At 51.8% G+C, this 26,939-nt stretch overlaps 1 protein-coding gene across 2 annotated transcripts in view; it reads left to right on the forward strand.

Annotated features, from left to right (window-relative positions):
• The window catches only part of LOC137347552 (noelin-like), a 53,577-nt gene extending 45,684 nt beyond the window's left edge, over positions 1-7,893 (forward strand). For both annotated transcript variants that reach the window (XM_068012026.1, XM_068012025.1), the window contains exons 5-6: positions 415-521; positions 3,637-7,893. In XM_068012026.1, the coding sequence (XP_067868127.1) occupies positions 415-521; positions 3,637-4,311 (782 nt within the window). In that variant the 3' untranslated portion in view covers positions 4,312-7,893. The remainder of the gene's footprint in view (positions 1-414; positions 522-3,636) is intronic.
• Positions 7,894-26,939: the final 19,046 nt, after the last annotated feature.

Genomic DNA, 26,939 nt, shown 5'->3' on the forward strand with positions numbered 1-26,939 from the left:
CTTGTCTGGTCTACATGTGACTCCAGATCCACATGTGGTTGACTCTTAACTGCCCTCTGAAATGGTCTAGCAAGCCACTAAGTTGTCAAAGGCAATTAGAGATGGGCAACAAACGCTGACCTCTTCAGCGATGCCCACATCCCATGAAAGAATAAAAAAAAGGAGCAGGCCAGGACTTGTGACCCTGCCCCCAGGGCACAGGTTCCAGCAAACCTTCCTTCCCACCCCCCCTCCCTTAGGGCCACATCCTGTTGTTGAGCAGGGGGTGGGAGGAGGGAAAATAGGTCACAGGCCAAAGATTGTAGGGTCAGAGTGAGGAGTTGTCGCGATAAACCGAGAGCTCGGCTGTGATGCAGGGCTGGCATCTGCACTTGTTGCCACTCGGTCCAGTCACACTTTCTTCATCACTTCCAGCCTGCGGAAAACTGACGGGGATCAGCAACCCGCTCACTGTCAAGACGTCCGGATCACGGTTTGGCGCCTGGATGACTGATCCTGCTTCACCAGAGGGCGACACCAAGGTACATCCCGACAATCACCAACGCACCTCTGGCGTCTCCCGCGGCCATTTAATCTCAGCAGGGGCTGGGGCGGGAGGAAGAGTAGAGAGAAAGAAAATATACAGAGAACATAGAGGGAACATTTATCATACATGGGATAAGTTATTAGCAAAAGTCCGTGTGATGGTAGGGGCAGTGTCTGCGTGGATACAAAATTGGTTTAAGAGACAGAAAGTACAGTAGTGATGAGTGAATGTTTTTCACACTGGAGGGAGGTATACAGTGGTGTTCCGCAGGGGGTCAGTATTAGAGCCACTGCTCTTTTTGATATATGTTAATGACCTGGATTTGAGTATCGAGGAATACAGTACAAAAGCAAAGAGGTTATACTAAGCCTTTATTCTAACGATTGGAGAAATGGGGAGTGGAGGATATTCGATGTGCAGCCAGGGCCACTGCTGAGAAAGCCATTCTAACGTTCAGAGCCGTCTTTACCAAACATAGATCAACAGGTCAGGCTGTATCTGTGGAGAGAACAGACACATTAGCTTTTGGAGTGTGGCACCTCTGTCACGTGGGAGAAATAACAGATAAACAACATTTAAAAGTGAGCACTAATGCAAAAGCAAAATACTGCAGATGTTAGAAATCTGAAATAAAAACAGGAAATGCTGAAAATACTCAGCAGGGAGGAGAAAACTGACACACAATGTGGGGTTCATTTTTAGAGGAATAGGGTTGAAAAGCGGAAAAGTGATGTTTAAACTTTACAGAAGCTAGGTTAGAGCACATTTGGAGCACTGTAAACAAAGATTGAACAGGCTGGAGAGAGGGCTGACGTAATAAAGGTCTTTAAAATGATGAAAAAGTTTAATAGGGTAGATCTAGAGAAGATGTTTCCACTTGTGGGGGGAGACCAGAACTAGGGACCATCAATATAAGACAGTCACTAATAAATCCAATTGGGAATTCAGGAGAAACTCCTTTACCCAGTGAGTGGAATTTGAATCAAAGGCAAATGCATCTAAGTCAGAAAATCGAATTGCAAATCAGGTTTTGGAAAGATGGAGTGAGATTGGTTGAAGTGAATAGAGAGTGGTGTGGAGGACCAGTTTATAATTTGTTTATTCTCCTGTACAGTATCAGCACTGTCATTATCGGCTCTGTGCTCTTCACTAGCATCAATGAATGGTTTAGCTCAGAAGGAGGCCGTTCAGCCCATTGTCCTGTGCTGGCTCTTTGAAAGAGCGATCCAATTAGCCACACCCCTCCCCCTGCTCTTTCCCCACAACCCTGCAATTGTTTCCATTCGCGTATTTATCCAATTCCCTTTTGAAAGTTACTGTTGAATCTGCTTCCACTGCCCTTTCGGGCAGCACGTTCCAGATCACAACAACTCACTGCATGAAACATTTACATTTCTTTTTTTTGTGGCAATTATCTTAACTCTATGTCTTCTGGTTACTGATCCTCCTGCCAGTGGAAACAGTTTCTCTTTATTTACTCTAGCAAATCCCCTTCTAATTTTAACACCTTGATTAAATTTCCCCTTAACCTTCTCTGCTGTAAGGACAATCCCAACTTCTCCAGTCACTTATTATTGACTATCTTATATTTATGGCCCCTAGATTTAGACACTCTTCACAAATGGAAACATCTCTATATCTACCCTATCGAACACCTTCATAATTTTAAGGACCTCAATCAGCAACAACTTGTATTTATATAGCACCTTAAATATAATAAAATCTCCCAAGGTGCTTCACAGGAGCGTTATAAAGCAAATATTTGACACCAAGCCTCATGAGATATTAGGACAGGCGACCTAAAGCTTGGCCAAAAAGGTTGGTTTTGAGGAGCATCTTAAAGGAGGAGAGAAAGAGGTGGAGAGATTTAGGCAGGGAATTCCAGAGCTTAGGGCCCAGGCAGCTGAAGGCACGGCCACCAATGGTGGAGCAATTAAAATCGGGATGCTCAAGAGGCCAGAATTGGAGGAGTGCAGAGATCTCGGAGGGCTGTGAGGCTGGAGGAGATTCCAGAGATAGGGAGGGGCGAGGCCAGGGAGGGTTTTGAAAGCAAAGATGAGAATTTTAAAATGGAAACATTGCTTAACTGGGAGCCAATGTAGGTCTGAGAGCACGGTGGGGACATGTGAACGGAATTTGGTGTTAGTTAGGACACGGGGGCAGCGGAGTTTTGGATGAGTTGAAGTTTACGGAGGGTAGAATGTGGGAGACCAGCTAGGAATGCATTGGAATAGTCAAGTCTAGAGGTAACGAAGACATGAATGAGGGTTTCAGCAGCAGATGAGCTGAGACAAGAGCAGTAGGTGGAAATAGGCAGTCTTAGTGATGGTTCGAATATGTGGTCAGAAGTTCATCTTGGGGTCAAATATGTGACCAAGATTGTGAACAAACTGGTTCAGGATCAGACAGTTGCCAGGGAGAGGGATAGAGTTGGTAGCTAGGGAATGGCATTTGAAGTGAGACAGAAGTCTTCCCAATATTTAATTGCAGGAAATTTACACTCATATATGACTGGATGTCAGACAATCTGATAGAGACAGTCGAGAGAGGTGATGGTGAGATCGATCTGGGTGTTGTCAGTGTACGTGTAGAAACTGATGCTGTATTCTCGGCTGATGTTGCTGAGGGGCAGCGTGTAGATGAGAAATTGTTGGGGGGGTGGGTTCTAGGATAGATCTCTGGGGGATACCAGAGGTAACAGTGCGGGAGCAGGAAGCGAAGGCATTGTAGGTGATTCTCTGGCTACAATTAGATTGATAAGAATGGAATCAGGTGAGTGCAGTCCCACCCAGCTGGACGACAGTGGAGAGGTGTTGGAGGAGGATGGTGTGATCAACCGTGTCAAAGGCTGCAGACAGGTCGAGAAGGACAAGGAGGGAAAGTTTACATTTGTCACAGTCACAAAGGATGTCATTTGTGACTTTCATAATAGCCATTTCGATACCGTGGCAGGGACAGAAACCTGATTGGAGAGATTCAGACATGGAGTTCTGGGAAAGATGGGAATGGATTTGAATCAGGTCACCCTCAATGTTCTCTGATGTTCAATCCAGCTCCTACATTAAGCTGATGAACCCATCTTGATGCTATCTTGTTTAATTTTTCCCTAGGTTTATTACATGGATGGTTACCATAATAACCGCTTTGTGCGTGTTTATAAGTCCCTGCAGGACTTCATGAGTACAGACAATTTCACAGTGCACCGTCTGCCCCATCCCTGGTCTGGCACCGGTCAGGTGGTCTACAACCAGACCCTGTACTTCAACAAGTACCAGAGCCATATTATCATCAAGTTTCACATCCCCACCGAGCGCTTGCTCACGCAGCGGAGCCTGGACTACGCGGGCTACAACAACATGTACCCTTACTCCTGGGGAGGCCACTCAGACATCGACCTGATGGTGGACGAGGGGGGGCTGTGGGCCGTCTACGCCACCAATCAGAACGCGGGGAACATCGTCATCAGCAAGCTGGACCTGGGGACCCTGGAGGTGGTGCAGAGCTGGAACACGGGTTACCCAAAACGCAGTGCTGGAGAGGCCTTCATGATCTGTGGCACACTGTACATGACCAACTCACACCTGGGCGGGGCCAAAGTTTACTACTCATACAACACCAACACCTCCAGCTATGAATACACTGACATCCAGTTCCACAACCAGTACTCCCACATTTCCATGCTGGATTATAATCCCAAGGATCGAGCCCTTTACACCTGGAACAATGGTCACCAGGTTCTGTATAATGTCACACTGTTTCACATTATTAAATCTGATGAATTGTAAGGCAACACAAAACTCCTTCATTTACACAATGATACCCTCAGTATAGAGATATATAGATCTGTAGACCTGTGCAGGTATATATGTATTCTGTAGAAAGGACACTTAGCAAAATTGACAGTTTTAGCTTTGTTTCTGAGCTGTTCCTCTCTCCACGAGGGATTTTCTTGATAAGCATTGTCCATCCCGGATTCCCAACTCAACAGAACTAAGATTGGAATCAATGGACAGAATAGCACCTCCTCTCTCTCCCCCTTCCTCCATGTTCTCGTCCCCTCCTTCTCCATTCCCTTCTTCCCCCTTCCCTTCTCCTCACCCCCTCCCTCTGCACTCGCTCTTCTCCCTCCACTTCCTCCCCTTCTCTCCTCTCCCCTTCTCCTCCTCCTCCTCATCCTCCTCCTTCCTTCCACCCTCTCTCTTCCTCCCCCTCAATTCCTCTTCATACCCCTCCTTCCCCCCCCCCCACCCCTTCCTTCCCCCACACCCACTTCTTCTCCACCCTCTCCTCTCCACTCCCCCTCCCTTTCTCCCCACACCCTCTTTCCTTCCACCCTCTCCTTTCCTCCCCCTCTCTTACCCTTCGCATGCCTCCTTCCCCCACACCCCTTCCCACTCTCTCCTGCCCTCCCACCTCTCCGTCTCCTCCCCTCCCTGTGTTGCCTACAGTGTTGAGGAGAGGAGGAGCTGCACTGTTGCCAGTGTGCCTGGGACCCACAGTGAGAATCACACCAGGAGCGGGCAGTAACCATGGCGACCATCCCAGCTGATGGATCAGAGGCGTCCTCACCATCACTCAATCTTCAAACTGCGAGGAGTGTGGGGGAGAGCGATTCCTCCCATCTCACTCCCTCCCCCACTCCCCACCTCAGCTGCCTGGAGAAGACTGTGCCACATGTTGGTTACAGCCACTGACCAAAGGAGTGGGAGGGATCATTTGGATATGCAACTGTCGGACTAATTGGATTACACCCTCGCTGTTGCCTGCATTTAACCTACAGCAGCATTACACTCAGCTGCCTCATCTGTTACTGGAAGGAATTTGCTGTTTATTCTGAAGAGATGTAATTATTTGAGAAATGGTTTCTGCATCAAGTCTGTCATGTGGTATATTGTGTCACAGCTTGTCAGTGACACATTGTAAAGACTCATTTAACATCTGTGTATTCGATATTAGTGTGAGGTGCATCGTATTAACTAGAGTATTTTCCCCATTGTAGCACATGGTTATTTAAGATTCTGTTCTGAATTCAATCCAGGCGTGTTTGTAGAGTTTAAATATTTCATATCCAGCCAATCAAAAAGATTCTGATGTCCAAACTACACCATCACATTAATGAACTCTCCAATTATCAACTGTTCAAATATTGTTTCATTCTTTTGCAAAGTTGTGGGTATGTGTGAGTGAAAGCGTGTGAGCATATCTCCACATATGTATTTGTGTGTGCGTCAATCTGTATATCTGATTCTGTCTCCGTGTATAGTTTGTCTTTGTTACTATATCTATGTGCGTCAGTATATGTGGGGCCATGTGTGAGTGTGTGTTGGGGGGAGGGGGTCCATCTCCATGTGTGCTTGCGTGGGGGTTTACATATCTGTCTGCATCTATATGTGTGTGTTGGTTCGTATGTGTAGACAAGAGTAGGTCTATGATTGCGTGTGTCTGTGAGTGTGCATGTGGGGGCATGTCCGTGTCTGTGTGGCCATATGTGGCCATCTGGCGTGTGTCTATTTGTCTGTCTGTGCATGTGTGTGTCTTTCTGTCTATCTCTGACTCTGTGTGTGACTATGTCAGTGTGTCTGAGTGTTTGAGAGTCTGTCAGTCTATGGAGTGTGTGTGTCTGTCTGTTGGGCTGTGTGTGTGTATGTGAGCATGTGGGTGTCAGTCTGTGGGAGTCTCTCGTTCTACGTGAGTGTATGTGATGTGTGAGTGTGCGGGTGAGAGTCTGTCATTCTGTGAATCTGTTGATCTGTGAGAGTGTGTCGCTCTGTGAATGTGGGTGTGTGTGTCAGTCTGTATGAGTGTGTGAGAGTCTGTTGATCTGTGTGGATGAGAGGGTCAGTCTGTGACTGTGTGTGAGTCTCTTGGTCTGTGTGGGTGAGTGTGAGTCTGTTGGTCTGTGTGGGTGAGTGTGTCAGTCTGTGAGTGTGTGTGAGTCTCTTGGTCTGTGTGGGTGAGTGTGTCAGTCTGTGAGTGTGTGTGAGTCTGTTGGTCTGTGTGGGTGAGTGTGAGTCTGTTGGTCTGTGTGGGTGAGTGTGAGTCTGTTGGTGTGAGAGTCTGTTGGTCTGTGTGGATGAGTGTGTCAGTCTGTGAGTGTGTGAGTCTGATGGTCTGTGTGGGTGAGAGGGTCAGTCTGTGAGTCTGATGGTCTGTGTGGGTGAGAGGGTCAGTCTGTGAGTGTGTGTGAGTCTGATGGTCTGTGTGGGTGAGTGGGTCAGTCTGTGAGTCTGTGTGAGTCTGTTGGTCTGTGTGGTGAGAGGGTCAGTCTGTGTGAGTGGGTCAGTCTGTGAGTGTGTGTGAGTCTGTTGGTCTGTGTGGGTGAGAGGGTCAGTCTGTGACTGTGTGTGAGTCTGATGGTCTGTGTGGGTGAGTGGGTCAGTCTGTGAGTGTGTGTGAGTCTGATGGTCTGTGTGGGTGAGAGGGTCAGTCTGTGAGTGTGTGTGAGTCTGATGGTCTGTGTGGGTGAGAGGGTCAGTCTGTGAGTGTGTGTGAGTCTGATGGTCTGTGTGGGTGAGTGGGTCAGTCTGTGAGTCTGTGTGAGTCTGTTGGTCTGTGTGGTGAGAGGGTCAGTCTGTGTGAGTGGGTCAGTCTGTGACTGTGTGTGAGTCTGTTGGTCTGTGTGGGTGAGTGGGTCAGTCTGTGACTGTGTGTGAGTCTCTTGGTCTGTGTGGGTGAGTGTGAGTCTGTTGGTCTGTGTGGGTGAGTGTGTCAGTCTGTGACTGTGTGTGAGTCTCTTGGTCTGTGTGGGTGAGAGGGTCAGTCTGTGAGTCTGATGGTCTGTGTGGGTGAGAGGGTCAGTCTGTGAGTGTGTGTGAGTCTGATGGTCTGTGTGGGTGAGTGGGTCAGTCTGTGAGTCTGTGTGAGTCTGTTGGTCTGTGTGGTGAGAGGGTCAGTCTGTGTGAGTGGGTCAGTCTGTGAGTGTGTGTGAGTCTGTTGGTCTGTGTGGGTGAGAGGGTCAGTCTGTGACTGTGTGTGAGTCTGATGGTCTGTGTGGGTGAGTGGGTCAGTCTGTGAGTGTGTGTGAGTCTGATGGTCTGTGTGGGTGAGAGGGTCAGTCTGTGAGTGTGTGTGAGTCTGATGGTCTGTGTGGGTGAGTGGGTCAGTCTGTGAGTCTGTGTGAGTCTGTTGGTCTGTGTGGTGAGAGGGTCAGTCTGTGTGAGTGGGTCAGTCTGTGACTGTGTGTGAGTCTCTTGGTCTGTGTGGGTGAGAGGGTCAGTCTGTGAATGTGTTTAGAGTTTCTGTTGTTCTCCACCAATGGCAGTGAATGGAGAGGTTGCCTTGTGCTGCTACTGACTGTTGTTGTAAGGAAACAGTACGACTGTTAAACTCAACCTCTGTACTTGCCCCTTTCTATTTTACCATTAAAAGGAGTGCAATGATGAATTGTGAACAGCACTGTGAATCCTTCAGACTTTGTGCATTTGATCAGAGGCTTTAACAATCTATGCTGCTTAACATCCTATAATCCAGACCAGTTCTGATGAAAGGTCACAGACCTGAAACATTAACTCTGTTTCTCTCTCCACAGATGCTGCCAGACCTGCTGAGTATTTCCAGCATTTTCTGTTTTTATTTCAGATTTCCAGCATCTGCAGTATTTTGCTTTTGTGTTGCTAGAGTCTGTGCCTGGAATGGGAGTAAGAAACGCACGAAACCTCACCAAATATACCTCCAGATTTAAATCATAGAATCTCACAGAAGGAGGCCATTCGACCCACCGTGCCTGTGCTGGCTCTTTGAAAGAGCTATCCAATTAGCCCCACATCCCCTGCTCTTTCCCCACAGTCATGCAAATTTCCCCCCTTCAGGTATTTATCCAAAGAACAGTACAGCACAGGGACAGGCCATTCGGCCCTCCAAGCCTGCGCCGATCTTGATGCCTGCCCAAACTAAAACCTTCTGCACTTCCGGGGTCCGTATCCCTCTATTCCCATCCTATTCACTGTCAAGATGCCTCTTAAACGTCACTATCGTACCTGCTTCCACCACCTTCCCCAGCAGCAAGTTCCAGGCACTCACCACCCTCTGGGTAAAGAACTTGCCTCGCACATCCCCTCTAAACTTTTCCCCTCTCACCTTAAACCTATGTCCCCTAGTAACTGACTCTTCCACCCTGGGAAAAAGCTTCTGACTATCCACTCTGTCCATGCCGCTCATAACTTTGTAAACCTCTATCATGTCGCCCCTCCACCTCCATCGTTCCAGTGAAAACAATCCGAGTTTATCCAACCTCTCCCCATAGCTAATGCCCTCCAGACCAGGCAACATCCTGGTAAACCTCTTCTGTACCCTCTCCAAAGCCTCCACGTCCTTCTGGTAGTGTGGCGACCAGAATTGCACGCAATATTCTAAGTGTGGCCTAACTAAAGTTCTGCACAGCTGCAGCATGACTTGCCAATTTTTATACTCTATGCCCCGACTGATGAAGACAAGCATGCCGTATGCCTTCTTGACTACCGTAACCACCTGCGTTGCCACTTTCAGTGACCTGTGGACCTGTACGCCCAGAATTCTCTGCCTGTCAATACTCCTAAGGGTTCTGCCATTTACTGTATACTTCCCACCTGCATTAGACCTTCCAAAATGCATTACCTCACATTTGTCCGGATTAAACTCCATCTGCCATTTCTCCGCCCAAGTCTCCAACCAATCTATATCCTGCTGTATCCTCTGACAATCCTCATCACTATCCGCAACTCCACCAACCTTTGTGTCGTCCGCAAACTTACTAATCAGACCAACTACATTTTCCTCCAAATCATTTATATATATTACAAACAGCAAAGGTCCCAGCACTGATCCCTGCGGAACACCACTAGTCACATCCCTCCATTCAGAAAAGCACCCTTCCACTGCTACCCTCTGTCTTCTATGACCGAGCCAGTTCTGTATCCATCTTGCCAGCTCACCTCTGATCCTGTGTGACTTCACCTTTTGTACCAGTCTGCCATGAGGGACCTTGTCAAAGGCTTTACTAAAGTCCATATAGATAACATCCACTGCCCTTCATCAATCATCTTCATCACTTCCTCAAAAAACTCAATCAAGTTAGTGAGACACAACCTCCCCTTCACAAAACCATGCTGACTCTCGCCAATAAGTTCGTTTGTTTCCAAATGGGAGTAAATCCTGTTCCGAAGAATCCTCTCTAATAATTTCCCTACCACTGACGTAAGGCTCACCGGCCTATAATTTCCTGGATTATCCTTGCTACCCTTCTTAAACAAAGGATCAACATTGGCTATTCTCCAGTCCTCTGGGACCTCACCTGTAGCCAATGAGGATACAAAGATTTCTGTCAAGGCCCCAGCAATTTCTTCCCTTGCCTCCCTCAGTATTCTGGGCCCATCAGGCCCTGGGGACTTATCTACCTTAATGCTTTGCAAGATGCCCAACACCTCCTTTTTGATAACGACATGACCGAAACTATCTACACTCCCTTCCCGAGACTCATCATCCACTAAGTCCTTCTCTTTGGTGAATACTCATTTAGTACCTCGCCCATTTCCTCTGGCTCCACACATAGATTCCCTTCTCTGTCCTTGGGTGGGCCAACCCTTTCCCTAGTTACCCTTTTGCTCTTTCGATACGTATAAAAAGCCTTGGGATTTTCCTTAATCCTGTTTGCCATTGACTTTTCATAACTCCTTTTAGCCCTCCTGACTCCTTGCTTAAGTTCCTTCCTACTGTCTTTATATTCCTCAACGGATTTGTCTGTTCCTAGCCTTCCAGCCCTTACGAATGCTTCCTTTTTCTTTTTGACTAGGCTCACAATATCCCACGTTATCCAAGGTTCCCGAAACTTGCCAAACTTATCCTTCTTCCTCACAGGAACATGCCGGTCCTGGATTCTAATCAACTGACGTTTGAAAGACTCCCACATGTCAGATGTTGATTTACCCTCAAACAGCCGCCCCCAATCTAAATTCTTCAGTTCCTGCCTAATATTGTTATAATTAGCCTTCCCCCAATTTAGCACCTTCACCCGAGGACTACTCTTATCCTTATCCACAAGTACCTTAAAACTTATGGAATTATGGTCACTGTTCCCGAAATGCACCCCTACTGAAACTTCGACCCCCTGGCCGGGCTCATTCTCCAATACCAGGTCCAGTATGGCCCCATCCCTAGTTGGACTATCTACATATTGTTTCAAGAAGCCCTCCTGGATGCTCCTGACAAATTCTGCCCCATCCAAGCCCCCAGCACTAAGTGAGTCCCAGTCAATTTAGGGGAAGTTAAAATCACCCACCACTACAACCCTGTTACCTTTACATCTTTCCAAAATCTGTCTACATATCTGCTCCTCTACCTCCCGCTAGCTGTTGGGAGGCCTGTAGAAAACCCCCAACATCGTGACTGCACCCTTCCTATTCCTGAGCTCCACCCAAATTGCCTCATTGCATGACCCCTCCGAGGTGTCCTCCCGGAGTACAGCTGTGATATTCTCCTTAACCAGTAATGCAACTTCCCCACCCCTTTTACATCCCCCTCTATCCCGCCTGAAGCTTCTAAATCCTGGAACATTTAGCTGCCAATCCTGTCCTTCCCTCAACCAAGTCTCTGTAATAGCAACAACATCATAGTTCCAAGTACTAATCCAATCTCTAAGTTCATCTGCCTTACCTGTTATACTTCTCGCATTGAAACAAATGCACTTCAGACCACCAGTCCCGCTGTGCTCAGCAACATCTCCCTGCCTGCTCTTCCTCTTAGTCTTACTGGCCTTATTTACTCGTTCCCCATCATTTATTTCACTTGCTGTCCTACTGCTCTGGTTCCCACCCCCCTGCCACACTAGTTTAAACCCTTCCGAGTGACGCTAGCAAACCTCGCAGCCAGGATATTTGTGCCCCTCCAGTTTAGATGCAACCCGTCCTTCTTGTACAGGTCCCATCTGTCCCTGAAGAGATCCCAATGGTCCAGATATCTGAAACCCTCCCTTCTACACCAGCTGTTCAGCCACGTGTTTATCTGCACTATCTTCCTATTTCTAGCCTCACTGGCACGTGGCACAGGGAGTAATCCCGAGATTACAACCCTAGAGGTCCTGTCTTTTAACTTTCTACCTAACTCCCTGAACTCCCCCTGCAGGACCTCGTCACTCTTCTTGCCTATGTCGTTGGTACAGATGTGTACCACAACCATTGGCTGTTCACCCTCCCCCTTCAGAATGCCCCCTGTCCGTTCAGAGACATCCTTGACCCTGGCACCAGGGAGGCAACATACCATCCTGGAGTCTCTTTCACGTCCACAGAAGCGCCTATCTGTGTCCCTGACTATAGAGTCCCCTATAACTATTGCTCTTCTGCACTTTGTCCCTCCCTGCTGAACAACAGTGCCAGCCGTGGTGCCACTGCTCTGGCTGCTGCTGTTTTCCCCTGATAGGCCATCCCCCCCAACAGTATCCAGAACAGTATACCTGTTAGAGAGGGGGATAGCCACAGGGGATTCCTGCACTGACTGCCTGCCCCTTCTAGCGGTCACCCATCTACCTGCCTGCACCTTGGGTGTAGCCACTTCTCTAAAACTCCTGTCTATGACGCTTTCTGCCACCTGCATGCTCCTAAGTGCATCCAGTTGCCGCTCCAACCGATCCATGCGGTCTGTGAGGAGCTGCAACTGGGTACACTTCCTGCAGATGTAGTCGTCCGGAACGCTGGAAGCGTCACGGACCTCCCACATCTCACAGGTGAAGCACTTCACCCCTCTGACTGACATTTCTAGCACTAATTAATAAATTAATTTAAAATAAATAAATACTTATTAAATCCTTACTAAATTGTTATAATTAACTATATGGTCCTTAGTGCTAGATTCCGACTATAAATATTAAATGCTAACTAAATACAGTAATCTCCTCCCTCTGGTTTAGTTACTCTACTTATTAATTAGTTAATTAGGGTTTTAATAAATTTTTATCAATGTTTTATTTTCAAATTCAGTAAAAATTCCCTACCAGCCAATCAGGTCACAGCTTTCCTGTGACATCACTCTCTTTTTTTTACCAGAGGTAAGTTTTTTATACTTACCGGTCCGGAACTCCGCCCTCCGAGTCTTCTCCCAGTCAGCTGTGCTCTTTGGAAGCTCTCAGCTCCCCTGACTCTGAGGACAGGTAGGAAATGAAAGGAGCTCCTCACCGAACTTCCTCAGTCACCAAACTTCCACTATAGCACTCTAATGCAACCCAAGTAAGCACTCCAGTGCAAACAAAAAAAATCCAATTCCCTTTTGAAAGTTACTATTGAATCTGCTTCCACCGCCCTTTCAGGCAGCGCGTTCCAGATCACAAAAACTCCCTGTGTAGAAAAAAAAACCCTCATCTGCACTTTTTTGCCAATTACGTTAAATCTGTGTCACTCTGGTTACCGACCCTCCTGCCACTGGAAACAGTTTCTCCTTATTTCCTCTATCAAAACCCTTCATAATTTTGAACATCTCTATTGAATCTCCCCTTAACTTTCTCTGCTCTAAGGAGGACAATCCCAGCTTCTACAGACAATCCAGGAAAACCTGATACACTCTGTATCTAACCCCGTGCTGTACCTGTCCTGGGAGTGTTTGATGGGGACAGTGTAGAGGGAGCTTTACTCTGTATCTAACCCCGTACTGTACGTGTCCTGGGAGTGTTTGAAGGGACAGTGTAGAGGGAGCTTTACTCTGTATCTAACCCCGTACTGTACCTGTCCTGGGAGTGTTTGAAGGGACAGTGTAGAGGGATCTTTACTCTGTATCTAACCCCGAGCTGTACCTGTCCTGGGAGTGTTTGATGGGGGACAGTGTAGAGGGAGCTTTACTCTGTATCTAACCCCGTACTGTACGTGTCCTGGGAGTGTTTGAAGGGACAGTGTAGAGGGAGCTTTACTCTGTATCTAACCCCGTACTGTACCTGTCCTGGGAGTGTTTGAAGGGACAGTGTAGAGGGATCTTTACTCTGTATCTAACCCCGAGCTGTACCTGTCCTGGGAGTGTTTGATGGGGGACAGTGTAGAGGGAGCTTTACTCTGTATCTAACCCCGTTTTTTTTTTTTTCTTTATTAAAACAGATAAATAAACAAAAAACTCAAATTAAAATGCCATTCTCGGCGTCGACGATGCACTCCAGTCCCTGCGGTGCCCACCGGTCGCGGAAGGCCTCAAGCATACCGGCGGACACCGCATGCTCCTTTTCCAGGGACACCCGGGCGCGAACGTAACCGCGGAAGAGGGGCAGGCAATCGGGGAGGACGGAACCCCCGACGGCCCGCAACCTGGACCTGTGAATTGCCACCTTGGCCAGGCCCAGGAGCAGACCGACGAGGAGATCCTCCTCCCGGCCCGAGCCCCTCCGCACCGGGTGCCCAAAGATCAGGAGCGTGGGACTGAAGTGCAGCCAGAATTTGAGGAGCAGCCCCTTCAGATACTCAAATAGGGGCTGCAACCTCGCACACTCCATATAAATGTGGAACACGGACTCGTCCAGGCCGCAGAAAGTACAGGTGGCCTGGGAGTCCGTGAACCTACTTAAAAGCCTATTGCACGGGACTGCTCTGTGCAGCACCCTCCACCCCAGGTCCCCGATGTAAAGGGGGAAGACTCCCGCGTAGAGAGACCTCCATCGGGGTTTCCCCTCGCCGCCAGATGGCAACGCGGACCGCCAGGGCGCGTCCGGCCGGCTGACGAGGGCGAGGAAGTGGAGAGTGTGCAGGAGCAGCCCGTACAGGAAACCCCTCCGCGCCGATTGGAATGGCACGGAGGGCATTTCCGAGAGGCGGCTCGGGTTGTGCGGGACCGGCTCCCGAGGAGGGTTTCGGGGCCTGGGTCCGATGAGCAGTTCCGGCTGAGCGGGGGTCAGCTCGGCCGGGAGCGCTCCGCACTCCCGAGCCCCCTCGCCACCCGCAGTGAGGGGCGTCCCGGGGGTTTCGGCTACTCCTCCGCCCGCCGGACCGTCCCCGGAGTCGGCCGCCCGGACAGCCGAGGCGCTCTCCTCCGCCGGCGGGGGAGCGCCCTGACTGGAGGCGACCATGTTCCAGACTCGGAAAAGATCCCGATAAAAGACAGGCAACTCCCTCAGAGAGGCGCGGCTAACGGACTCCACCGGGAGCTGCGTGTCGTCTTGAAGGCAGTGACACTGGCGGAAAAAATACGTCGCCAGCGCACACCATCTGGGAGGACGCTCGACGTACAGGTATCTCTGCAGGGTCCGAAGGCGGAGAGTCGCAGCCTGGGTGCGGACGCACACCAGCGACTGACCGCCCTCCTCGATCGGGAGACTCAGGACCGCGGCAGAGACCCAGTGTTTCCTCTTGCCCCAGAAGAAATCGACGAGTTTCTTCTGGATCTTGGTGGCAAATACAGGGGGCGGGGCCAAAGTGACCAACCGGTACCACAGCATGGAGGCCACCAGTTGGTTTATGACCAACGCTCGGCCCCTGTAGGAAAGCACTCGGAGCAGTCCTGTCCAGCGCCCCAGCCGAGCGGTGACTTTCGCCTCCAACTCCTGCCAGTTTGCCGGCCAGGCTTCCTCAGCGGGGCTAAGGTGGACTCCCAGATAGAGGAGGTGCGTGGTGCTCCACGCAAAAGGTGTCATCTCCTCCGGCAGGGAGTCCACCCGCCACTGACCAACCAGGAGTCCGGAACATTTCTCCCAATTGATCCTCGCGGAGGACGCGGCAGAAAAGGTCTGCTGGCAGTCGCGCATCCTCCGCAAGTCAACGGGATCTGTGATTGCGAGGAGCACGTCGTCGGCGTAAGCCGAGAGGACGACCCGCATGGCCGGCTCGCGCAGAGCCAATCCCGTCAACCCCCTGCGAAGCAGGCACAGGAAGGGCTCCACGCAGATGGTATACAATTGGCCGGTCATGGGGCACCCCTGACGCACTCCTCTCCCAAATCGAAGGGGCGCCGTCAAGGACCCGTTAACTTTGACTAGACACTCTGCGGCGGCGTATAAAAGTCGGACCCGGGCCACGAAATGCGGCCCGAGTCCGAAAGCGCGCAGAGTCCCGAAAAGGTAATCGTGATCCACCCTGTCGAACGCCTTCTCCTGATCGAGGGAGAGAAAGGCGACCGACTGACCAGTCCTCTGGGAAAGATGGATCAGGTCCCGGACCAGGTGGATGTTGTCCTGGATGGACCGGCCCGGGACCGTGTAGGACTGGTCGGGGTGGATCATGTGGGCCAGCACGGAGCCCAGGCGGGTAGACATAGCCCGGGCAAAGATCTTATAATCCGTGCTGAGGAGGGAGACCGGACGCCAGTTTTTAAGCAGGCGGAGATCGCCCCTCTTCGGCAGCAGGACGATGACCGCCCTGCTCCACAAGAGGGGCATCTCCCCGGTCGCCAGGCTTTCCCCCAGGACCCGCGCGTAATCGTCCCCCAGGACGTCCCAGAACGCCCTGAGGAACTCCACGGTCAACCCATCCAGCCCTGGGGATTTGCCCCTCGAGAGCTGGTGGAGGGCGCCAGTCAGCTCCGCCAACGTGAGCGGAGCCTCCAATCCTTCGGCGCCCTCCGGGCTGACCTGCGGCAGGTCCTCCCACAAAACTCTGCGCGCATCCTCGCTGGACGGATCCGGAGAGAACAACGCACTGTAATACGTCCGGACCAGGAGGCCCATTCCCTCCGGATCCGTGATGGAGGATCCGTCGTCGGCCAGCAGCTCGACGAGCTGCTTACGGACCCCCCGCCATTTTTCCAGCGAGTAGAAGAAGGGTGAGGCGCGGTCCAAATCTTCCAGGATCTGGATCCGCGACCTCACGTACGCGCCTCGGGACCCTATGAGCTGCAGGTTCCTCAGCGCGCCCTTCTTCTCTTTGTACGCCTGCCACAGGGCCGGGTCCGCGACGGCATGACCGAGGCGGGATTCCAAGTCGAGAACCTCCCTCTCAAGGCGCCCGATCTCGGCTTCCCGCCTCTTGGTCGACCCATTCGCGTACTCCTGACAGAAGACGCGGATGTGAGTCTTGCCCACATCCCAGCATAGCCTCAAGGAGGGGAAGCCCCCCTGCTTCCTTCTCCAGTCGGCCCAGAATCGACAGAACGAGTCCCGAAATCGCACGTCCTCCAGCAGCCGGTTGTTAAAGTGCCAGTACGCGGACCCCGCCCGCGTGCGGAGCGGAGTGAACTCCGCCCACACCAGGCGGTGGTCCGAGCACGGCACCAGCCGCATGGAGGCCGCCGAGACGCGGGAGACGTACGCCTGCGAAATGTAGAGGCGGTCGATTCGCGACCCCCCTCCTCCAGACCTCCACGTGAAGGCGCTGGAGTCGGGATGGAGATTCCGCCAGACGTCCACCAAGTTAAGGGAGCTGATCAGTCCCCTCAACTTCTCCACCGACGCTTGGCCGCGCTGGGGACCGGAGCGATCCCCCACCTCGAGGGTGCAGTTAAAATCCCCCCCGAGGATGATGCACTCGCCGCTATCGGTGGAGCACAAGAGAGCGGACACTTCTTCAAAGAAGCACGCTTGCAAAGCGCCGGGCCTGGGCGCGTACACGTTCACAAAGTGGAGCGGCACGCTACCCAGGCGAACGGCGAGGTGGAGCAAGCGGCCCTGCACTAGCTCCTTGACCCCCAAGATCTCCGGCTGAAAAGTCGGGGCCAACAAGATAGCCACCCCACTAGAAATAGGGGTGAGGTGACTCATGTAGACCCCACCCTGCCACTCCAGGAGCCAGGTGGCTTCGTCTCCCGGAACGGTGTGGGTTTCCTGCAGAAAGCTCACCGCGTATCTCCCTTCCCTAAGGACTGAGAGATTGTGAAATCTGCGGTGAGCCCCTCTGCTGCCGTTGATGTTGAGGCTGGCTATGGTTATCTTCATGTCAAAGGTACTTAAAACCCGTCACCAACACCTCACTGTGAGGAGGGAGTGGAAGTGCACCTGGCCCTCCACTCCCCCAGCAACCCATTGAGGAACACATTAAAACGGCGCCTCTCAACCAGTTTCACGTCCGCGTGCTTGCCCGCTATCTTAAGGGCGGCACGGACGGACTGGATGATCAGCGCCAGATTCGACCAACGGTCGAGGGCCAGCTGTACTTTATTGCGGCAACCTCTGCAAGCCGCGAGGAAATCCCGGAGTTCCGCCGTGGGGATGAGAGGAGATTCGGTGGGAGGCACGAGGGACTCCACCACCTCACTGGCGATGGAATCAAGATCATCCTCCGTGCCCCGCACCGAATCCCCATCCTCCTCCGGGTCGTCACCGCCAGCGGCCGACACATCCACCACACACTGTGGGGCGGACGTCCCGGCTGCGCCAGCTGGTCCCGCCTCCGTCACGATCCCACCCCCAGGATCGATGGCGGAGGAGTCCTCTCTGGGTTCTATTGTGAAACTGGAGCCTGTAGGCACCAGCGGTTCAGGACCCCCCTCCACCTCCATCCCCAGGCCAATGACTGGTCCAGGGGAGACAGAAGTTCCGGACTCCGGGAAACCAGCCGGAGCCGAGACTGGAGGCGGCGAGAGGAGGCCATCTCCCGCTCCGCCAGCACCCACAGGCCCAGCAGATGGGGCAGCATTCTCAGTTATAACTGGGTCGGGTGTCTCCTGGTTGGTGGTGGACTCCGGCTGGGAGGCCCGACCCTCTGGGGCCTCGCCCTCCCCTTCATTCAGGACACCCGACCCAGTAGCAGTGGCGGAATGGGCGGTTTCCCCAGGCTCCCCCACCACAAGCAGGGCCCCACTTACTCCTTCAGGAGGGGCCTCACGTACCGGGGCCATCCCCTCCCCTCCATCCTGAGGAATAGGGAGCACCTGCCCGGACTTTGCAGCCTTGGTGGTGGCGGTAGGGGGCACCTGAGGACCAGAAACAGGAGGCAGCTCCCCTCCAACAGATGGGCCCTGCACCTCAGGGCCCTGTGTTATTTCTGTGGAGGGGTGCCTTCTCCTCTTTTTCGCACTTGGGCGCGGAGACTCAGAGACCTCCATGTCATCAGAGGCCTCCGCCTCCGCACCCTTTTTTCCTTTTTTAGTCACCCTGGGCCTGAGCCCAGCCCTGGGACAGGTGGATTCCATGGGAATGGGCTTTGGGCTGAGCTCAGGCTCGGGTTGAGTCAAAGTGTCCAGGGGACGCGCCTCACGATGTTTCTTTTTTCCCCGCGTCTTCCTTCCGCTCGGACGGACGCTCCCCTCCCCGCCAGAGGCTGTGAAAACCACAGCCTCCGGAACCGACTGAGCGGTGTCTGTTGGATGTGCGGGGGGAGTGGGAGGAGGTGCTGTGGAACCACTCTGGGCCGCCGAGGTGGAGCTGGCGGCCGGGAGGTTGGGGCAGTTCTTCCGAACATGCCCCACCCCCTTGCAGACGTGGCACCGCGCCCCGTCCGAGGTCCAAAAGACGCGGTAGGCCGTCCCCTGGAACTCCACATTAAATTGGCCCTCCGTGTCCTCCTCCCGCGCCAGCTGCATAAATAACTGGCGGCGGAAGGAGTAGACATGTTGGAGGCTGTGCTCCCGAAGACCAAGCCGGACTGGGGTGATCCCCGACCTCACCTCCCCCAGATGGTGCAGGTGGGGGAGGAGGAGCTCACTGGGAATGAAGGGTGGGACGTTGGACAACATTATCCGATGCGCAGTGGCCCCCAGAGGGTCCACTGGCAGGAAGGTCCCCCCCACAGTGAGCCCTTTACTCAGGGCCAGGGACACCGCCCGCTCGGTCTTCAAAAAGAACACAGCCTTCCCATACATCTTTGAGGCCGCAACAATGGCCGAGGGGCCGACAACCACGGCCATTGCCTTAACGCAGGCCTCAATAGACATGTTGGGGTGGGGATAGTTCTTCACCCCATGGCTGCATGTCAATAATTTAAAGGGTGACGGGGCCACGTGGGCAGCCACAGAAGCTGCAGCTGCGTAGGTAGTAGAGGGCCCCGCCACCGGTGATGAAGGGCTTGCCATGGGTCCAAGAGCTAAACCCACCCCAAATTGTGGACTTGCACACCAAATATCAGCGATTTAACTGAAAATATTGAATGTGTAGTAAAGACAAACAAACAAACAACAGATTAGTGGAGAGGCTGAGGTAATAGAGGAGAGGCAAAGGCAGGCTGGAAGGGATGACTTGCTTTCTGGAGGTGGTGCTCACAGTACACTTAAAACAGTCTTTGAAGTTGGTCTTCCGGTCTTCTGGTTGGGGGAGTCGTCTTCACCTGGGTCAGCTGAAGCTGCCCAGGCACTATCTATCCCCTTCCGTCTGTTTAGCTGGGCAGCTTCAGCTGACCCAGGCTTGGCAATTGGGGTGGGGAGGGAGCTTTCCTGTGTGCTTTTGCAGCAGCACAGATTCCTGTTGAATTGGCAGCCCCACCCCTTGTTGTTCCAGCCACTTGTTCCTCCCCCAACAGTCCAAAGTAAATTACTGGTGTTCAGCACCCACCTCCAGACAAAGCCTTGTTTCCAACAAAAAAAGAATGTCACTTTCTTCTCTTTTAAAGGTGATTGTTGTTGGAGTTTTTCCTCTGCTTGTTTGTAGAAGCTCTCCCTTGCTCAGTGCAGCTCCTCTCTCCACCTCTGCAACCTCCAACTGCCACCAGCACTCTCAGCTGCACCTCGTTGATGCACTCAGGCTCCCAAATCAGTGGGCAGCCAATCCCAGTGCTGTACCTGTCCTGGGAGTGTTTGAAGGGACAGTGTAGAGGGAGCTTTACTCTGTATCTAACCCCGAGCTGTACCTGTCCTGGGAGTGTTTGATGGGGACAGTGTAGAGGGAGCTTTACTCTGTATCTAACCCCGTACTGTACGTGTCCTGGGAGTGTTTGAAGGGACAGTGTAGAGGGAGCTTTACTCTGTATCTAACCCCGTACTGTACCTGTCCTGGGAGTGTTTGAAGGGACAGTGTAGAGGGATCTTTACTCTGTATCTAACCCCGAGCTGTACCTGTCCTGGGAGTGTTTGATGGGGGACAGTGTAGAGGGAGCTTTACTCTGTATCTAACCCCGTACTGTACGTGTCCTGGGAGTGTTTGAAGGGACAGTGTAGAGGGAGCTTTACTCTGTATCTAACCCCGTACTGTACCTGTCCTGGGAGTGTTTGAAGGGACAGTGTAGAGGGATCTTTACTCTGTATCTAACCCCGAGCTGTACCTGTCCTGGGAGTGTTTGATGGGGGACAGTGTAGAGGGAGCTTTACTCTGTATCTAACCCCGTTTTTTTTTTTTTTGAGGGAGCTTTACTCTGTATCTAACCCCCATACTGTGCCTGTCCTGGGAGTGTTTGATGGGGACAGTGTAGAGGGAGCTTTACTCTGTATCTAACCCCCGTACTGTACTTGTCCTGGGAGTGTTTGATGGGGACAGTGTAGAGCGAGCTTTACTCTGTATCTAACCCCCGTACTGTACTTGTCCTGGGAGTGTTTGATGGGGACAGTGTAGAGCGAGCTTTACTCTGTATCTAACCCCGTGCTGTACCTGTCCTGGGAGTGTTTGATGGGGGACAGTGTAGAGGGAGATTTACTCCCTCATTAAACCTCGACTTATCTGCATCATGGGCATCTTGGCATTACATGGAATCAGGACCAGGGTCACCTGCAGCTTTTGTGAAAGGGAGCATCTGACCTTTTGTTTATTTCATGCTGATTACACTGCCTCGCTGACGCACCAAAGTAACACCAGAACGTCAGAAATAACCTTCCAGCTTATTCCTACAGACAGAGCCAATCCTGCAAACCCTCTCCTTGTGAAATTGACCTTTATTTGCTGCAGCACAGGAATTGATATGTGATAAATTATTGCTACTTCCTGCTTGTATCAGGCACAGTGCAGTGAGACAACAACAAAAATGTGCATTGATATAGCGTCTTTAATGTAGTAAAATGTCCCAATGTGCTTAACATTATCAGACAGAAATTTGATATTGAGCCAGGTCTATGGAGAATGAGTGGGGAGTGGGACTAATTGGATAGCTCTTCCAAAGAACCAGCACAGACACAATGGGCTGAATGGCCTCCTTCTGCACACGTGATAGCCAAGCTGGAGCATAGAAACAGGAGGAGGCCATTCAATCCCTCAAGTCCGTTCTGCCACTTGATGAGATCATGTCTGATTTGTATCTTAGCTCAATCCACCTGTCTTGGCTCCATATACTTTTTGTCGCCTTGTCTAGCAAAAATCGATCAAAGATTTCAAATTAATTTAGAGTGTAGTATTGGAGGCACTTGTGCTGGTGTGGATGTTGTCAGCTCGATAGCCAGGATTATTACCAAGGCCAACACAGTCTCTGCTGGATTCAGTACACTCACCCACTTCGGAATGTCACAGGAAGTGAAGCAAATTGGCTGGACCTGACAGTTATGGTGATGGAAACCACATAGTGTTGGTGGGTGGGGGCAAGTGAAATTGTTCAGTCTGCACTTAGGGCTGAAGATTGTTGTAAACAGTCTCCTGTTTTGGGCTCTGCCATGGCTGAGGACAACTGCTAGTTGCCTGGTTGCCCACCACCATTCTCAATTGAACGTACTAGGACAACAGACCTTTGCCCTGATGTGTTGATCGTGGGACTGTTTAACTCTGTCTATCACCTTCTCTTGGTATCTAGCAGCGAGTACCCTGTGTTATAGCTTCACAGCGGTGAAGTTTATATCCTTCCTGTCAAAGGTTGCCAAGAGCTACACACAATAGTCCTGCCATATTCTATCCCTTTTCCTATGGGCTTACCACCTTGTGTGACAATCTTTAACAACCTTTGTATTTTTTCCAACCATTTATTCTTGGGATGTGGGCATTGCTGACAAGGGAGCTATTACTTGCCCATCCCTAATCGCCCTGAGAAGGTGATGGTGGATTTTCTTGATTTGATGCAACTGAAGGTTTTGTTTGATCACTTCAGATGGCAATTTGGTTTGGGACTGGGGTCACATATGGTCCAGACCAGGTAAGGACGGCAGGTTTCCTTCCCTAAAGGACATTCGTGACCCAGTTGGGTTTTTATGACAATCCGACAGCTTCATGGTCACTTTTACTGAGGCCAACTTTTTATTTTCAGACTTTTCAAAAGCTGAATTCAAATTCTCAAACTGCCCACAGTGGGATTTGAACTCACGTTCCCTGGATTATTAGTTATGTGACAGAATCACTCTACCACCATACCATGAGTCCTCTGTTCGCCTACTCCATTTAAAAGATCATTGTTGATCGGTGTATTTCCTTTCTTTATTCTTCTTACCCAAAATATTTTACTATATTAAACTGTATATGTCACCTGTCAGCCAATCCTGATGTTGTATCTCTATTCTCACAGTCTATGGGAATTGGTCCGGGGGAATGACTTGACAGATATCTCCCGTACCTTTCTGTTAATGGTGTTTGCTCCCTCAGGCCACATAGCCTTTGAGAATATTCAGAGGGGGATTGAGTCCAACAGCACGAAACTGGATGAATGGAAACCAGGGTTGGAGGAGCTACAAGACCACAGTCCAGACCAGAGTTTGATGCCCGGGAGGACATTGGTAGGGTTCAGGATGGCTGAAAAATGCCTGAGTGTCAGACATGACAAGGCCCAGCATCAATAGTCAGCCATGGATCAGTGGGTAGCACTCTTTCCTGTTGAGTCAGAAAGCAGAAAATTTAAGATCCACTCCAGAGACTTGAGCACATAATCTTGGCTGACACACTGAGTGCAGTACTGAGGGAGTGCTGCACTGTCAGAGGATCGGTACTGAGGGAGTGCTGCACTGTCAGAGGATCAGTACTGAGGGAGCGCTGCACTGTTGAGGGTCAGTACTGAGGGAGTGCTGCACTGTCGGAGCGTCGGTACTGAGGGAGCGCTGCACTGTCAGAGGATCAGTACTGAGGGAGCGCTGCGCTGTCGGAGGGTCAGTACTGAGGGAGTGCTGCACTGTCGGAGGGTCGGTACTGAGGGAGTGCTGCGCTGTCGGAGGGTCAGTACTGAGGGAGTGCTGCACTGTCGGAGGGTCGGTACTGAGGGAGCGCTGCACTGTCAGAGGGTCAGTACTGAGGGAGTGCTGTTCTGTCAGAGGGTCAGTACTGAGGGAGTGCTGATCTGTCAGAGGGTTGGTACTGAGGGAGTGCTGCACTGTCGGGTCAATACTGAGGGAGCACTGCACTGTCGGAGGGTCAGTACTGAGGGAGCGCTGCACTGTCGGTTCAATACTGAGGAAGCACTGCACTGTCGGAGGGTCAGTACTGAGGGAGTGCTGTTCTGTCAGAGGGTCGGTACTGAGGGAGTGCTGCACTGTCGGAGGGTCAGTACTGAGGGAGTGCTGCACTGTTGGAGGGTCAGTACTGAGGCAGTGCTGCACAGTTGGAGGGTCAGTACTGAGGGAGTGCTGCACTGTCAGTGGGGTCAGTACTGAGGGAGTGCTGCACAGTTGGAGGGTCAGTACTGAGGGAGTGCTGCACTGTCAGTGGGGTCAGTACTGAGGGAGTGCTGCACTGTCGGAGGGTCAGTACTGAGGGAGTGCTGCACTGTCGGAGGGTCAGTACTGAGGGAGTGCTGCACTGTCAGAGGGTCAGTACTGAGGGAGTGCTGCACTGTCGGAGGATCGGTACTGAGGGAGTGCTGCACTGTCGGAGGGTCAGTACTGAGGGAGTGCTGCACTGTCGGAGGGTCAGTACTGAGGGAGTGCTGCACTGTCGGAGGGTCAGTACTGAGGGAGTGCTGTTCTGTCAGAGGGTCAGTACTGAGGGAGTGCTGCACCGTCGGAGGGGCTGTACTGAGGGAGTGCCGCACTTTCAGAGGGTCAGTACTGAGGGAGAGGGGTTTGGGGAGGTGCTTCGGGTTATTTGGAGCGGGGATCTTAGAGTTATAGGGAGGAAATCAGTTGGTAGGTTTGGTAATTTGTGCCCAGATCTCAGTATTGTGTTTTACTATGAAATATTTTACGGGTTTTGCTGTGAAACTGCTTCAAATGTGGGGGGAATTCGATTGAAATTCTCGAGAGTTTGTCGTTATGTAGCTGTAAAACCCTGAGTTTGCAGCTGTCTAGACTGGATACACACCTTCCTCATGTTGGGACTGTCGAGCGGGGAGACGGTCAGGCTGTCTGGCCTGTCCATGTGACTTCATTCCACCATTTTAAGTTGCTCACTTGCCACTGAATTGTCTCCTGATTTCAGCCTTGTGCTCTCCATCTCAGCTCCAGCTGGTTCCAATTCCAGCCATTCAGCTTGAGAAGGCAGACAGGACCTCAGTTTAACATCTTCTCCAAAAGACAGCACGTCCAATGGCATCCTCCCCTTATCCCCCAAACCCCCTCCCTAAAACCCCTCTCCATATCCCCCAAACCCCCTCCCTAAAACCCCTCTCCATATCCCCAAACACCTCCCTAAAACCCCTCTCCAAATCCCCAAACCCCCTCCCTAAAACTCCTCTCCAAATCCCCAAACCCCCTCCCTAAAACCCCTCTCCAAATCCCCAAACCCCCTCCCTAAAACTCCTCTCCAAATCCCCAAACCCCCTCCCTAAAACCCCTCTCCAAATCCCCAAACCCCCTCCCTAAAACTCCTCTCCAAATCCCCAAACCCCCTCCCTAAAACCCCTCTCCATATCCCCAAACACCTCCCTAAAACCCCTCTCCAAATCCCCAAACCCCCTCCCTAAAACCCCTCTCCAAATCCCCAAACACCCTCCCTAAAACCCCTCTCCATATCCCCAAACCCCCTCCCTAAAACCCCTCTCCAAATCCCCAAACCCCCTCCCTAAAACCCCTCTCCATATCCCCAAACCCCCTCCCTAAAACCCCTCTCCATATCCCCCAAACCCCCTCCCTAAAACCCCTCTCCATATCCCCCAAACCCCCTCCCTAAAACCCCTCTCCATATCCCCAAACACCCTCCCTAAAACCCCTCTCCAAATCCCCAAACCCCCTCCCTAAAACCCCTCTCCATATCCCCCAAACCCCCTCCCTAAAACCCCTCTCCAAATCCCCAAACCCCCTCCCTAAAACCCCTCTCCAAATCCCCAAACCCCCTCCCTAAAACCCCTCTCCAAATCCCCAAACCCCCTCCCTAAAACCCCTCTCCAAATCCCCAAACCCCCTCCCTAAAACCCCTCTCCATATCCCCAAACCCCCTCCCTAAAACCCCTCTCCATATCCCCCAAACCCCCTCCCTAAAACCCCTCTCCATATCCCCCAAACCCCCTCCCTAAAACCCCTCTCCATATCCCCAAACACCCTCCCTAAAACCCCTCTCCAAATCCCCAAACCCCCTCCCTAAAACCCCTCTCCAAATCCCCAAACCCCCTCCCTAAAACCCCTCTCCAAATCCCCAAACCCCCTCCCTAAAACCCCTCTCCAAATCCCCAAACACCCTCCCTAAAACCCCTCTCCATATCCCCAAACACCCTCCCTAAAACCCCTCTCCAAATCCCCAAACCCCCTCCCTAAAACCCCTCTCCAAATCCCCAAACCCCCTCCCTAAAACCCCTCTCCAAATCCCCAAACCCCCTCCCTAAAACCCCTCTCCAAATCCCCAAACACCCTCCCTAAAACCCCTCTCCAAATCCCCAAAACCCCTCCCTAAAACCCCTCTCCAAATCCCCAAACCCCCTCCCTAAAACCCCTCTCCATATCCCCAAACCCCCTCCCTAAAACCCCTCTCCATATCCCCCAAACCCCCTCCCTAAACCCCTCTCCATATCCCCCAAACCCTCTCCCTAAAACCCCTCTCCATATCCCCAAACCCCATCCCTAAACCCCCCATATCCCCTAAACCCCCCCATATCCCCCAAACCCCCTCCCTAAAACCCTCCATATCCACAAACCCCCTCCCTAAAACCCCTCTCCATATCCCCAAACACCCTCCCTAAAACCCCTCTCCAAATCCCCAAACCCCCTCCCTAAAACCCCTCTCCAAATCCCCAAACACCCTCCCTAAAACCCCTCTCCATATCCCCAAACCCCCTCCCTAAAACCCCTCTCCATATCCCCCAAACTCCCTCCCTAAACCCCTCTCCATATCCCCCAAACCCCCTCCCTAAACCCCTCTCCAAATCCCCAAACACCCTCCCTAAAACCCCTCTCCAAATCCCCAAACCCCCTCCCTAAAACCCCTCTCCAAATCCCCAAACACCCTCCCTAAAACCCCTCTCCATATCCCCAAACCCCCTCCCTAAAACCCCTCTCCATATCCCCCAAACTCCCTCCCTAAACCCCTCTCCAAATCCCCAAACCCCCTCCCTAAACCCCTCTCCATATCCCCCAAACTCCCTCCCTAAACCCCTCTCCATATCCCCCAAACCCCCTCCCTAAAACCCCTCTACATATCCCCAAACCCTCTCCCTAAAACCCCTCTCCATATCCCCAAACCCCATCCCTAAACCCCCCATATCCCCTAAACCCCCCCCATATCCCCAAAACCCCCTCCCTAAAACCCCCCATATCCCCAAAACCCCCTCCCTAAAACCCCCCATATCCACAAACCCCCTCCCTAAAACCCCTCTCCATATCCCCAAAACCCCTCCCTAAAACCCCTCTCCATATC

Source organism: Heterodontus francisci, chromosome 32, assembly GCF_036365525.1.
Source record: "Heterodontus francisci isolate sHetFra1 chromosome 32, sHetFra1.hap1, whole genome shotgun sequence".
NCBI lineage: Eukaryota > Metazoa > Chordata > Chondrichthyes > Heterodontiformes > Heterodontidae > Heterodontus > Heterodontus francisci.